General features: G+C 33.1%; 1 protein-coding gene across 2 annotated transcripts in view; it reads left to right on the plus strand.

Moving 5' to 3' along the window:
* Positions 1 to 2,329: 2,329 nt before the first annotated feature.
* LOC117345166 (espin-like) overlaps positions 2,330 to 15,648 on the plus strand; it is a 73,126-nt gene continuing 59,807 nt past the window's right edge. Inside the window, exons 1-3 of one of the 2 annotated variants that reach the window (XM_033908169.1) lie at positions 2,330 to 2,896; positions 5,700 to 5,883; positions 10,719 to 10,904. In XM_033908169.1, the coding sequence (XP_033764060.1) occupies positions 2,415 to 2,896; positions 5,700 to 5,883; positions 10,719 to 10,904 (852 nt within the window). In that variant the 5' untranslated portion in view covers positions 2,330 to 2,414. The remainder of the gene's footprint in view (positions 2,897 to 5,699; positions 5,884 to 10,718; positions 10,905 to 15,648) is intronic. The other variant, XM_033908170.1, reaches the window with a different exon arrangement.

Consider the following 15,648-nt stretch of genomic DNA (forward strand, 5'->3'; position numbering starts at 1 on the left):
GTTTTATAATATGGTTTAGTTATTTAACGCACTTACAACACATTCCTTTTAGCAGTAACAGGTGATCGCTTCCAAGCGTTGATAGAACGTAGAATGCGTTGAGTCAAATTCCAAACTTATTATATGGATTAATGGAACGAAACGAAACTAGATATAAATCGTACGATTCAGTTGACGCTGGATACCCATGGATGATTGCATAGCACTACGCTGTACTTGTGATAAGTGTAGCGTAGCATAGTGCAAGCAACGTTCAGATGGAAAATTTTCTAATCTTGATGAGAAATTATGGACAAAGGCACTTGTAGTTGCTGTTGACACATCATTAAATGCTATAATGACAATTTAATACAAATTGAGAGTTAATTAGAGCAGAGCCTTTATCTCCTGTCTTTTCTAATTTTTAAAATTAACTAGATATATCAGAGACCTATATTAAAGTATATAGGTCTCTGGATATATCAACTGGAGTTAGATAAACATGATAAGTAACCTTAGTTGGAGAACCTTTATTTCACTATATTTTATAGGGGGAACATATTGAAATGAAAAAAATTCGGATTTATTTAATATTAAAAAATTATTCTTGATATTCAAAAGCAAGTACATATATGCAAAACTTAATGGCCTGTAGCTTAATGGCCTGAATAATCAGCAAAGATAAATATAATGTAATATCAAGAAATCGATTTTTGATATCAGAAAAAAAAAGACTTCAATTTTTATATCAAAATTCGAATGAAAAAAAATGAAGAGGCACCTAATAAATTTATGATATCGAAAAATAGTAAAATATACTTTTTTTATTGAGGAAATGATTGTTTGATATAGATAAAATAAATTTGCTAGAAAAATATCAGCATTTGGATCCCCCGTTCCCCTTTTGAAAACGTGACATATAAAACCCCTTTTACACGGCGAGTGTCTGCGATAAATTCTGAAGACCCTTATCCTCCCCGAACACCTGGTCTTATGGAACGCCAAATTAACATATATTCAATTAATTGAACCTATCTTCAAATAATTGAAGATAGGTTTAATTCAATTAGAGATAGGTTCAATTCAATTAGAGATAGGTTCAATTCAATTAGAGATAGGTTTAATTCAATTAGAGATAGGTTCAATTAAATTGAAGATAGATACAATTCTATTAAAGATAGGTTTAAATAAGACTAATTGAACCTATCTTCAATTGAACATATCTTCAATTTCGAACAAATAGGGAAAAGGGACGAATTAAATATAGGTTCAATTGATATAAAGATAGGCCAATTGAATTGAAGATAGGTTTAATTTGATTAAGGATATATTGTATTTGAAGATAGGTTTAATTAAATTAGAGATAGGTTCAATTCAATTAGAGATAGGTTCAATTAAATTAGAGATAGGTTCAATTCAATTGAAGATAGGTTCAATAAATTGAATATATGTTAATTTGGCGTTCCATAATATGGTCTTAATCTCCATATACTTTTCCAAGTTTGGGGGCCTGATACATTTTTACAGTTTCTTTCGTTTTAGAATAGTTAAATATCATGGTCGGACATACATGTATGTCTCTCTCAATACATATATCGGTATTATGTAACCCGCGCTGTATTGATGAAAGTACAACATAATTTGTTGACCCTGTAGGTCTCTGTTCCATTTTTTCTATTTTTAATATGGTTTGCGTCCATTAAATCATTTTTTTTTCAGATTTGTTGTATTAGAGTCATCATTAAGAAGTGAGTATATAAGACGATTCTGACGTGATCATATCATTTAGATAGAATATACATATGTGTTCCTGAACAATTGTATTAATCATATGAACTTCAATATTCCATTTATATTTTCTGTTTTAGCCACAGACGTCTGCTTCTAATTGATATAGTAGGAGTCAACTTCGTTGAGTTGGAGTAGGAGCTAACACTTTTTTCTATTAATACCACTAACCAGAAGCAGACGCCTGTGGTTTTAGCCTACCCAGAAACATGGCATAGAAAAAGATTTATCGTGAGAATTAAGCTTTTCATTCCAAATCTTTATTTAGAAATGAAAAATAAACATTTTAACAGGAAAGGAAAGAGTAAAAATCATATCTTCATTTTTGGGCGGTAGTTTAGTTCCACTGTAAGTGAAATCTCCTATTTCAGTACAAGTCATGCATTATCTTAATTCAGGAAATCGATTGTTTAAAATATCCAAATTATCAGTGAAATTGTCAATATTGGGTAAAAATATCAATTTCAAATAGATTTGCGGTCGTACACTGTACTATGTGTTGAATCGTTCGTTTCGTTTACTAGAAATTTTGCTATTTATATTGACCGTTCTCACCTGTGTGTTTGGCAGACGAAGTTTTGTTGGGGAGCCAAGATGGGAGAGGTGTGCCAGGTAACGAAGTGAAAGAAACCAAATAAGTGTCGAGAATGACGAACGATAGACTTTTCGAGGCTGCTAAACAAGGAGATTTGACTTATTTACAATCTGTGAGTTCAAACTTTGACGAGAATACCTGCGATGAAAACGGAGCGAATTGTTTACATTACGCTGCCAGAGGAGGACGTCTTGATGTGGTTGAATATTTAATTAAGAAACGTAACTTCAGTGCAAAGAAAAGAACAAGAGTTGGAGCGACTGCCGCTCACGATGCATCTGCAACAGGTAAAACAGCGGTATTACAGTGGTTGTTGAAACACGCTAATTGTGTGGTGAATGACCAGGATGGCACAGGTGCAACAGTCGCACACCTGGCGGCCAGGTATGGTCATGGAGTGCTCATTGAGTGGCTCATGGACGAAACTGATGCTGATATTATGATGAAGTCTGCAAGTGGTGCTCTACCAATTCATTTTGCTGTGTCCGGAGGCAATAAAGAAGTCGTTGATATAATTGTCAAGGAAACGCCCAGGTATAAAATAATACCCTACATGTATATTGACCTAATAAAATGTTTACAAGTACACCTTCATTTTTCTAGAAAAGAGAGATGGATGAGCTGAAATATTTCTTACCTCGCTGATCTACCTAGCTTTGTATAACCTTCATTATTAACCAAAGACTGAACATTATTTCAGAAAAAAATAATAAATGATTTTTTTTTTTTGTTCAGTGTTGATTTCTTATGAAAACTTCCATGTGTATAATCATCATTTTCCATGCCGACAGTCACAACGTGTGCTTATTAATTATATATTTATCCTGGAACAAACTTCTGCCCATATATAATATATCATCAATTTGAAAAATAGTAAATACCCGATAATAAGCTTGCTTATATGGTTCACATATAAAGTCGACCTGCCAAATCTTTGATAAAAACACATTTACAATTGTGTTAGGAGGCTTATTGGAGGATATATGGTACTAGCCTATATAGCTACATGTACATGTAGTACTTAATCAGTTTACTTATGTGATATACACATATGGTGAATGTATGTTTTATCATAATTCTGTAGCATGCATTCCCATCAACTGTGGGATTTGTTAAAACCTCACATTCACAGCTCGTTCTCATATCCAGCAAATGATGAATATGTCTAATTATACTTATAATTGTAGTTTGAATATGTCTATATATATATACATATGTAGTTTGAATAAATTCATCACCAACTGCAACAGTTGTAGCAGAAAATCATTAAAGGTTATGGATTATAGGTATTCATTTCATAAGTATACAAAAGTGGTATACATGATATTTGATATATTTAAAAAAAAAAGATTTCCAAGTATGATTATCAAAATGAAAATATTACAATGACATAGATATTATGTTGCAATAGAAAGCCTAAGAAAAATGAAATTTTCCAAATGAGTGACCTTTACTTAATATTTAAAGGTTCAGGATCATATCTAAATGTATTGAAAACTTTACATATTTCTTCTCAATAAAGACGTTGAAAGACATGCAATTTGGCTTCAGAGTTAAGTTCTAGTGTGTTCAGATATGATTGAAAATTTGACCTTAATTACCTTTAAAGGTCATAGGGATTAAGTGTTTTAATTGAACAAGTTTGGTCTGATGACAAGGCTAGCTAGCCAATGATACCTTTCTATATAGATTTAGGGTCATGGTATTTGGTCTGTGACAATGATCCAATGTGTCTTATACATGTGAAATGAATGACATTTACTTGGCATAAACTTGAATGTCATCTAGACCTGTTGATGTAATTTAACTGTTTAGGAATTGCCAAAAAGCCTATGATGGTAATATTCAACCTGTAGCCTGCTGAGATGAAGATCTTCACAAAATACAATTAAGCTGTATCAATTAGTGAAGATAGCCTTTATTACATGGCTTCATTAATTCTTTAAATCACTTTTGAAAAAAAAAAATCTAAATGTAATGAGATAAATTTCTATCAGATAATTTGTTCAAATGAATAACCTTGATCTACTTTTTTTGGTTGGAGGACATAGACATGTAAATGTCTGAAAAACTAATATTGTTCTTAATGCTTGACATAACTCTAAAGCCAGCTTGATCTCTTTAAAAACCATTCATAGACTGATATAATATATATACTAAATCATTGTCCTGCAATGTCATATGCTTACTGTAACAGTAGTAAATACTAGCCACAATATAGAACAACTTGACTCCAGAGAACTTCTCTTTGGCTCCATCATGTTGAGCATGAATTAGACTAATTATTCTGAGGTCCTGTGTTCGATCGGCCCTAAAGGGGAGGCCGTGATTTAAATTGAATTAATCTTGTGCTGGGTCACATTTGTGTCTATTGTCAATGTTTGAGTCAGAACTTTAATTGGTTATAGGATTCTGGCAATCATCTTTATTTGGTACAATGTTGATATCTTTAATTGAAGTCATGATATCTTTCATGAAATTTTTTGTAACCTTGGCCTCATTAAGATTCTGCATTTAGGTCTGTTAATATGACAAAGATTAAAAAGCAGAACAAATTACTTAGCTTATTTGCCAGTATATATAGGCCTATAGCTACAGGACAGCAGTGTATGTTGAATGCCATTTTGGTGACCTTGACCTTCACTTTTGCCCCCGAGACTGAACCAGATTTATGTATCTTTGCAAATTAAATTGTAATCTGGCCTATATGGATATTGATATGCAGAGCTTCAAGAAATGTTTTACAGATACAGTCCTGTTTTGTAACTGTGCTGTTAGGCCTGAACTCTTTAATAACATACTGCCAATTATATTACAGAAAAGCTTGCCGATATAACATTCTCACTTATAAGTAATGATTTGTTTATGAAATTATGATAAATGGTATGTGAAAAAGAAATCATAAACAAAATATAGTTTCACTTAAAGAGTAATAATGTGTCATAGCATTAACATTTTATGGTAAAAGATTTCAAACTTGTTTAAAACATGAGTGCATCATAATGAATAAAACAAATTTATCTACAGAAGTCAAAAAGATATGCACTTGGACTAGAGAGAATTTTACTTTAGCTCGTTCTGTAGAGTGTCAGTCTAGTAAGTCAGGGGTCCCAGGTTTGATCGCCAGTGGAGGCATTGCAATATATAATGACCATTCTTACAGACATGTTGTTTGTTTAAATTAAAATATCAATTATCAAAATATTTTGGTCTTTTCTAATTCAAGAACTCTTAGATTAAAATATCAATTATTGAAATATTTTTGTCTTTTCTAATTCCAGAACTGTTGAAATTAAGATATCAATTATAAGAATATTTTTGTCTTTTCTAATTCCAGAACGGTGAACCTACAAATGATAAATGGAGTAACACCTGTCTATTTTGCCTGTCAGGGAGGATACCTTGATATCCTCAAACTTCTGGTGCAGAAAGGAGGCTCCTTAAAAATGAAGGCTTTTGATGGAATGTCTGGATTGCATGCAGCTGCTCAACTTGGGAGGCTAGAGTGCATCAAATGGCTGGTGAATAATTTTATTATAAGATTATCATATCCAAGGATTGATTAACTTATGTAATTTTTACACTTTATACGTACAGCAATTTATAACTCAGTGACACATGAAGCAATTATACTGTTTGCACATGCACTGTACTTGGCTGATATCAAAGGTATGTGTATGCTGTATTGTTTTTCAAATAAATAAATACATTACAGGGCTTTTTCTCAGTGGTTTTGGATGGGGCCTTTTTGACTCATTTGGGAAGAAAATCCATGAATTGGGAAAGATGTTTTCAGGAGTAAACTGCAAATTTTGGGAATTCCCAAAATTTGCAGTTTACCCCTGAAAACATCTTTCCCAATTCAAATTCCCAATATGAAATAATTTCTATTGGGAATTTGGCCCATTAATGACCCCAAAATGCCCTCAGAAAATGCCCTTTATTATCATTATATAGAGATATTTAACATATTTAGGAGATATACCATGGCCAGGTAAGTGTAAGATAAAATTAAAGGCATTGCAACATGTCGTTCACTAATTGTACACAGAAGTTATTTTACACTTTCTTTTTACCATGCATTCATCATGAGTCTCAATATAATGTAATCTGGCAAATTCATAATATCATTATTTGTGACACAATTAATTTTGATATTATAACATAGCACTGTTTTTTCTTCTATATCTTGACACCTGTAAATGTTTTGTCACATACATGTATACTTTTATTGAGTTATGCCCCTTACATTGCAAGACAAAGTTGGGCATGTATATTGTTATTAAATTTGTCTTAATCTATGTAAGAACAGATTTTCAGTTGTTAAATCATGAAAGAAAAAAAAAAGAACAAATTTGGAGGAGTTTGTCAATGTTGTTATTGAATACAATGTAATCAACCATACACATTTGAAGATAATCAATAAAAAAACCCAGTAAAATTGATATTGATGATCATACCTTTTCAAGTTATTTGAGAAATCAATACAATATCATTTATACAACAGGATATCAGATTTAATATTGATGTAGTGAGTGGATTCTTGTGTCAATTTATTATGCCATCGAGCTCTGTAATGAAAATTAACATGTACCATGACTGGGGGTATATATATAGTGATCATACACAATGCTTTCATTAATAAGTCTCTCAGTGTGGTATATATAGGCCTGTATCATTCATTGGGGAGTGATTGATTAAATAATTTTTACCTACTTTATACAAACTGAATATTTGCTTTTGCTCGGCATGACAACTTACAGGGCTGTAAATTAAATCTGGTGTGGTGATTATATCATAATGCTAATTATAAATGTGGCATCTGATGTATAAGTGGCAGCTGTTGAATTTTATCTGCAATCATCTCGGATCTTCAAGAAAAAAAGAAGATTTTTTTGTTGATTTATTGATGAAATATAAATGGAAACGATTTGTTGGTAACCAGCCATTGGTTATACATACACAAGTCACATTGTAGTAGAATGGTGTCTTCCCTTCTATTGTCATTTTATGAATTTTCTTTATTATTTGTACTGGATGCATGTATAAATGCACAAATGTTAATTATATGACAGTAACTCAACAGAGTATCTGAACCTAATGCAGTTTATAAATCTGAAAGGCTGGGGACACACAACATTGACATCATCTTTTGTAGATACAAATAAAACTTCTATAGGGATTAATATTCATACTTTCAGGGATTGTCTCTCAATTTGGGAAGAAAATGTATGAAGGAAGTTTTAAGGAGAAATCATCAATATTTGGGAATTTTGCTTACATAAAATATGCAGTACATTCAAATGGAAATAAGTCTTGAAAAAGTAATTTCTCTGTAATATCTCTGTAAAGTCAGAAATCAATATGAGATGTTTTCCAAAACATTATTATTTGTGCAAGGACTGAACTAATTGATCACTTCATTTATTAATGACATAGCATGTCTAGGCCCAATGATTATGTACCAGAGACTTGACCAGTGTAGTTAAGTTGCTTGAAAGCATGAAAGAAATTTGGAAGTACTGGTCCATGGAAACTCAATCAGGCTTCCAACCCTCATTTTAAGTACATAGATATCTATAAACTTTGGTTGTAAATAGAGTTGGTCTTCATAGATAACATGAAGAAAAAAGACGGAGGAATATAGTAGATCAGGACTAGGTCAATTGATGATGACCAGGAAACTTTAAAGGTTGAAAACTCTAACTGGATTAGCTACAAGGATCTTACTGGAATTCAAATACATTAACATACAAAATCCAGTTAGAAGTTTGGTGAATTTTGACCAGGGGAGTTAACCCAGAAGTCCCTATATTGAGCTGTATTTTAATGAATGTACATTGTACAAACATTTTGAATAATGTATGGATTTTATATCAATCAATTAATTATTCAATAAATAAAAAATAATTAGTTACATAAAGGGAGATAATCATTATCTGTTCTGAAGAGTAAATAAAGATAAATAATACAAGACCAAAATAAATAATAGATGAACTTGTTATTTACCTTTTATATATGTGTATACATATAGGTGACCAGTGCTGTATCTGATAATTTTATTGGGTCAATTATGAAGGTGATAATGCTATAAAGATGGGGCAGATATAATGTGTACTTTGGATGTATACATATGATAACGTTCATCACTGATACAGTAACAGTACAGGGTATTTTCACTTATGTATATTTATGTTGAAATAATTTTTGATTACTTCAACAATTATAATTTTTGTCATCCTTTCGCCTCTAATGACATTTGAGGCAAAAGGATGACAAAAATTATAATTGTTGAAGTAATCAAAAATTATTTCATGTATTTTGATTCTCTCTTAATTATACATGATGGTTCAGGAGGCATAAAGCGAACATTAGCTGAAATGTTTACTTGCCTGGAGAACAAGAGTTCGCTAGTCCAAGCCCCATCATGGGCAGGGTATTTTTCACTTCTCATTCCTATATCAAATAGAAAGTCTCATCGGGCAAAAACGGTACACGTATACCATATTAGACAGTCAAAATTATGCCCTCCTCTAATTAAAGTTTTGGTAGACTTTTTCTATTCTAAAAATGATGATTCTGAAGATGGTGGCTTATCTGCAGATAAGTTAATACATAAAATCATCAACTTATTTGATATATGGAGTAAATAAGGTATAGGTATAAGGATTTAAGAGGGAGTGATTTCCTTGAATATTTTATACCCTTGATTTTGGTTGGAGTTATCTCCCTTGCAGAATTATACACCTGTGATTGATCTGGGAAATATTCCACTTACAATTGAATTATAGGATTTTACCTGAACTTTAACTTGTAATACATATTTCAGCTGTGTCCTAATGAAGTATCGTTCATTCTGTCAAAGATTAAAATATCTATTGAATAGCGCCATTTTTCTCCTCCATATTCATATTGAAGTTACAACCATGTATTATTATTCTTCCTTTCACAATAAAGGCAATTCCCTATCAAAGGTCATTACTATTTAATAAAACATAGTATTAGCACCTGTAAAGGTAATTTGTTGCCACAGATCAATTGATGAAGAAAATATTTTTATAAAGTTTGAATTAGCATTGGTTGAAATAAAAAAGATGGTAATATTGGTTAACGTAAGCTTTTGATAGAAGTTAGAAGAAAGCTTATAAAAGAAAAAGGACTTTTTCAGTTTTACATCTAGGAACTCTTCCTGTGTTGATATCTAGTTACAGGATGGTGGCTCCATATTGATCAATAATAAATATGTCTACAATGCTAACAGGTAATTCTACAGCAGGTAATCAGGAATTAATGGCATTGGCGTGGCGCAGTGCATTATTGATGGTACATTTGTCCAGGCATACTTGCTCGAGGTCTACATCAGGAATACCTGTATATATATACTGATGTGGAATAGATCTAGATACAAGACATTCTGTTGGTGGTAGAGATTTCACTGGGGTAGAGATATTATTATAAGGAAAGTCCAGACATTTGTCTGGGGGTCTGAGTGATAAGGAAGTTGGAATTAATTTTGTTGGGGGGTAGAGATATCATTATCAGGAAAGTCAAGTATTAGTGATATTTGTCTGGGGGTCTGAGTGATGGGGAAGTTTGAATTACTTTGCTTGAGATATAATTATCAGAAAAGTCAAGTATAAGTGATAAGACATTTGTCTTGGGGTCTGAGTGATGAGGAAGTTGGAATGAATTTTATCTTCGTTGGAGAAAATATATTATCTGGAAAATCAATTATTAATGATAAGACATTTGTCTCTGAGACTTCGTGATGAGGAAGTTGGAATGACCGTTGTTGGCGGTATATATTTTATTATCAGGAAAGTATTAGTGATATTTGTCTGTGGGTCTGGGCGATGATGAAGTTGGAAGGACTTTTGTAAGGGGTAGATATTTTATTAACAATCAAGACATTTGTCTCTGAGTGATGATGATTCGTTAAAAATCAGTGGTTGAACATTTGTGTATGTTTGGGGGGGGGGGGGGGGGGGGGGGGGGGGGGGGGGTCAGTGATGAGAAGTTGTCTGGAGTAGGGGTCTTGACAACAAATCGAAGGTCAGTGATGAGAAGTTGTCTGGAGTAGGGGTCTTGATTCACAGGGTAGGGGATTTTGGTGACAATTAAGGAAGGTTGTAGGAATTTAAAGGTCTTGGAAGACAGAAGTGAAGCAACAGTTATTTTGCCTTGGCTATCTTTAAAATATGTGTTTTCAAGCTTTTTTTTGGGATATCAGTAAAAAGAAAGGTTATCAAGATATTTTTTTTTGTCTTGAGAGGGAAATCATTAATCATGAAATATCTAACAAACTTTTAATGTAGATATACTGATATAATAATGACTATATTATATTTCTTTGAAGATAAACGATCAGAAGTGCAACCCTAATGATAGGGACTTTGATGGAGCAAGTCCTCTCCATTTCGCTGCCAGCAGAGGTCACTACAAGGTCATTGATTGGCTAATGAAGGAAGGAGGGGCCAAGGTCACACTGGACAACCTTGGGGGAAGTCCATTACATAATGCTGCAGAACTTGGTCAATTACAGGTAAATTTATTCCGTCTTGCTATGTTATTTCATTGCATGTTGACACCAGCCACACAAATACACAAAATCTGTGTTTAAGTCACATCCTTCAAGTGAGGGCTAGGGCAGTAACAATGGAGCCAGTGCCAGGCATTGGTACAAAAGCCAATTAAATAAGTAATTGCTATAAATAGAACCTTATAGTATGTAATTTTAGTTATGTCACGTCATTACCCGTTGCCAGGTACCGACCATAGGCCGGTGGTTTTTCTCCGGGTACTCCGGCTTTCCTCTACTTTCAAAACCTGGCACGTCCTTAAATGACCCTGGCTGTTAATAGGACATTAAACAAAATAAACCAAACCAAATTACCCGGTCAGGTCATAATGAGGAAAATGGTAAAAAAAAAATTTATGGGAATGTATATTTGCTGTGCCTTTCCAGCCTTTTGTTAGGGATATATTTTCACCCTTTGAGACATGAAGGAAGTAGAGAGTGACAAAGGATATTTTTATTCATTTTTTTTCTGAATTCAGATAATTGTGAACGGCTTAGTATTTCTTCATTGAAATTAAAAAGAAGGAAGATATAGTGTGATTGACGTGCAATTCAAAGTAAACATTTGATAAAAATGAAAAAAAAAGCAATGGCTTAAAAGTGTATGACTGCATGAACATGATGGTTATTTATACGTTAGACATTGTGATTGTATCAAAATCTATTCAAAGCACTACAGGAAGAGTGGAATAAGTTTGTTTATTCAGCCTGTTATCAAGGACATGATTTCACGCTTGTATACATGTTCACAGAAGGATGTTTTTTCTCTTTTCTTGAATTCAATTTCGCTTTGAATGGCTTTGTATGTTAATTAAGATCTACATGAAATTTTGATAGCAGATAAAAATCAGGAAGAATTATTAGGTACAATTTAACATTAAACATTCAATGAAATTTGATAAAAGTTTCTTGAGAAACACAAACCGACAAAGGTGTAGGGAGTGTCAAACCATGCACCTCGGATTGTCACCTGAGATTACGGGACTGGCGCTCTAACCAACTGAGCTGTCGTGCACCCCCGCTCCCTATTTAGAAAAACACAGTGTCCTATTGGAAGGAACTGTCTGTGTCTGTCTGTCTCACCATTTAGTACTATATGTGTCTCACCATCTGACCAGTATAAACATATTATTAGCAATAGAAACCTAAATAATTCAAAGAAAACAACCTTGGGACCAAATTAAGAGGAATTTGATCATAGCCTTTTGTATTACATACCTACTATCGATGTACCTGATTGTCTATATTACATACCTACCAGTTATACTATCGATGTACCTGATTGTCTATATTACATACATACCAGTTATACTATCGATGTACCTGATTGTCTATATTACATACATACCAGTTATACTATCGATGTACCTGATTGTCTATATTACATACATACCAGTTATACTATCGATGTACCTGATTGTCTATATTACATACCTACCAGTTATACTATCGATGTACCTGATTGTCTATATTACATACCTACCAGTTATACTATCGATGTACCTGATTGTCTATATTACATACCTACCAGTTATACTATCGATGTACCTGATTGTCTATATTACATACATACCAGTTATACTATCGATGTACCTGATTGTCTATATTACATACCTACCAGTTATACTATCGATGTACCTGATTGTCTATATTACATACCTACCAGTTATACTATCGATGTACCTGATTGTCTATATTACATACCTACCAGTTATACTATCGATGTACCTGATTGTCTATATTACATACCTACCAGTTATACTATCGATGTACCTGATTGTCCTATATTACATACCTACCAGTTATACTATCGATGTACCTGATTGTCTATATTACATACCTACCAGTTATACTATCGATGTACCTGATTGTCTATATTACATACCTACCAGTTATACTATCGATGTACCTGATTGTCTATATTACATACCTACCAGTTATACTATCGATGTACCTGATTGGCTATATTACATACCTACCAGTTATACTATCGATGTACCTGATTGTCTATATTACATACCTACCAGTTATACTATCGATGTACCTGATTGTCTATATTACATACCTACCAGTTATACTATCGATGTACCTGATTGTCTATATTACATACCTACCAGTTATACTATCGATGTACCTGATTGTCTATATTACATACCTACCAGTTATACTATCGATGTACCTGATTGTCTATATTACATACCTACCAGTTATACTATCGATGTACCTGATTGTCTATATTACATACCTACCAGTTATACTATCGATGTACCTGATTGTCTATATTACATACCTACCAGTTATACTATCGATGTACCTGATTGTCTATATTACATACCTACCAGTTATACTATCGATGTACCTGATTGTCTATATTACATACCTACCAGTTATACTATCGATGTACCTGATTGTCTATATTACATACCTACCAGTTATACTATCGATGTACCTGATTGTCTATATTACATACCTACCAGTTATACTATCGATGTACCTGATTGTCTATATTACATACCTACCAGTTATACTATCGATGTACCTGATTGTCTATATTACATACCTACCAGTTATACTATCGATGTACCTGATTGTCTATATTACATACCTACCAGTTATACTGTCGATGTACCTGATTGTCTATATTACATACCTACCAGTTATACTGTCGATGTACCTGATTGTCTATATTACATACCTACCAGTTATACTGTCGATGTACCTGATTGTCTATATTACATACCTACCAGTTATACTGTCGATGTACCTGATTGTCTATATTACATACCTACCAGTTATACTGTCGATGTACCTGATTGTCTATATTACATACCTACCAGTTATACTATCGATGTACCTGATTGTCTATATTACATACATACCAGTTATACTATCGATGTACCTGATTGTCTATATTACATACCTACCAGTTATACTATCGATGTACCTGATTGTCTATATTACATACCTACCAGTTATACTGTCGATGTACCTGATTGTCTATATTACATACATACCAGTTATACTGTCGATGTACCTGATTGTTTATCTGATCAAACAAGGAAGTGGTAAGATATGGGGACCAGTACTATAACATCTGTAATATCTGTTAATCTATTGGTCGCGGTCTTTAGTGGTGGACAATTTATAGAACCAGACTACCTGGAGCAGTATAATAACAATACAATACCGATCAATCTGTTGTACATGTGATGTGTATATCAAATGTTTATAGAACAGTATTTCCTGTGTGTTGGAATGTTTTTAAATAGAAATTACCAGTAGGATAGAGAGCTGATCACATAGGTAAGTCACAGGTAGAAATTAGTATTTCATTTTAATTAAACAATTGAATCAATTAACTAGAGTGTCTACTGAATCAATCGATGAGTAAAATTATTTATATTACATAACTGGCCTATCTTGTTCCGTGTAATACAGGTGTGTAATGAATATCGCAAGACGTGTAATAACACTATTGTGACAGTAAATGTATGACATCACACTATTGTTTTTGTGTCTTGTATATCACAAGACACATGTCTTTTGACATCATAAGTAATTTATAACGTCAAAATTATGTCATATTGTTAGAGTTTGTCAGTCCTGTATATGAAATTAATTATTTATATTGTCACGATTATGTCATATTATTTTCTCTGTAAAGAAAAATATAAATGTCAGAGTTGAAAATTGCCAGTCCTGCATATAAAATTAATCATTTGTAATATCACAATTATGTCATATTATTGTTTTTGTAAAGAAAAATGTAGATGTCAGAGTTGATATTGCCAGTCTAATATATCAGACTAAATTCATATTCCGTCCCGTCCCGTCCCGTCCCGTCCCGTCCCGATGCACTGTAACTAGCTACCTGGTAATCTCAGGAACTGCTGATGTAATCCTGATCACCAAACTGTTTTTCGGGGTGTCAAGTGGCAGCGGGGGTATTTATGTCTTTCAGACATTTTCTATTTTTATCAATATGTCCAGTTATGTGACACTGATATGGCTAAGGCATATAGAATTTATTAATCTCATAAATGAGTGATAATGATTATAAGCATTGTGAAAAAAATGAAGGAAAAACAATTAGTGTATAAAGTGCTAGCAGATAGCCTGCTTCATTCTTGCAGGTTCCCTGGGGAAGTTTGATGTTTGGTCGTAATCAGAAAATGGCCAGTGGAGATAGCCTGGTTGTTGATAGCTGTCACAGTTCAATGTTAAAAGCTTTCATTATATATATAAACACTTTAATAGAATGTTGCAGCCAACTTTCAACACTTTCATTAAATGTTGGGTGAATTACTATAAATGTATTAAAACTGGTCTGAGAGGTTGATTTAGGGTGATAAATCATCTCGGTACTAACTGGGTATTATTGATCTAATGTATTTGGTACAGGTCAGTAATTCAGACCTGACCCTCTGGCCTGACGAACAGGAAGGTTTATATATATAAATGTAAAATGTTGGTAGACATTAAAATATATCGTAACCCTGGTCTGATGGTCCCTTCTGTGGCCTTTATAGACAGGTTTGACTGGCTCTATATCAACATTTATATAACAGCCATCTGACTGTTGAGGTCACTGATCTCTGCTTCTTTGAGTGGTCTTTTTAGACAGGTTTGACTTATTCTGTATGAACATCTATATAAAGGTCATCTGTCAATGAAGGTCACCTGTCTTTGCTCCCTTCAGTGGCCATTG

The sequence above is a fragment of the Pecten maximus genome, chromosome 16 (genome assembly GCF_902652985.1).
Source record: "Pecten maximus chromosome 16, xPecMax1.1, whole genome shotgun sequence".
NCBI classification, from domain to species: domain Eukaryota; kingdom Metazoa; phylum Mollusca; class Bivalvia; order Pectinida; family Pectinidae; genus Pecten; species Pecten maximus.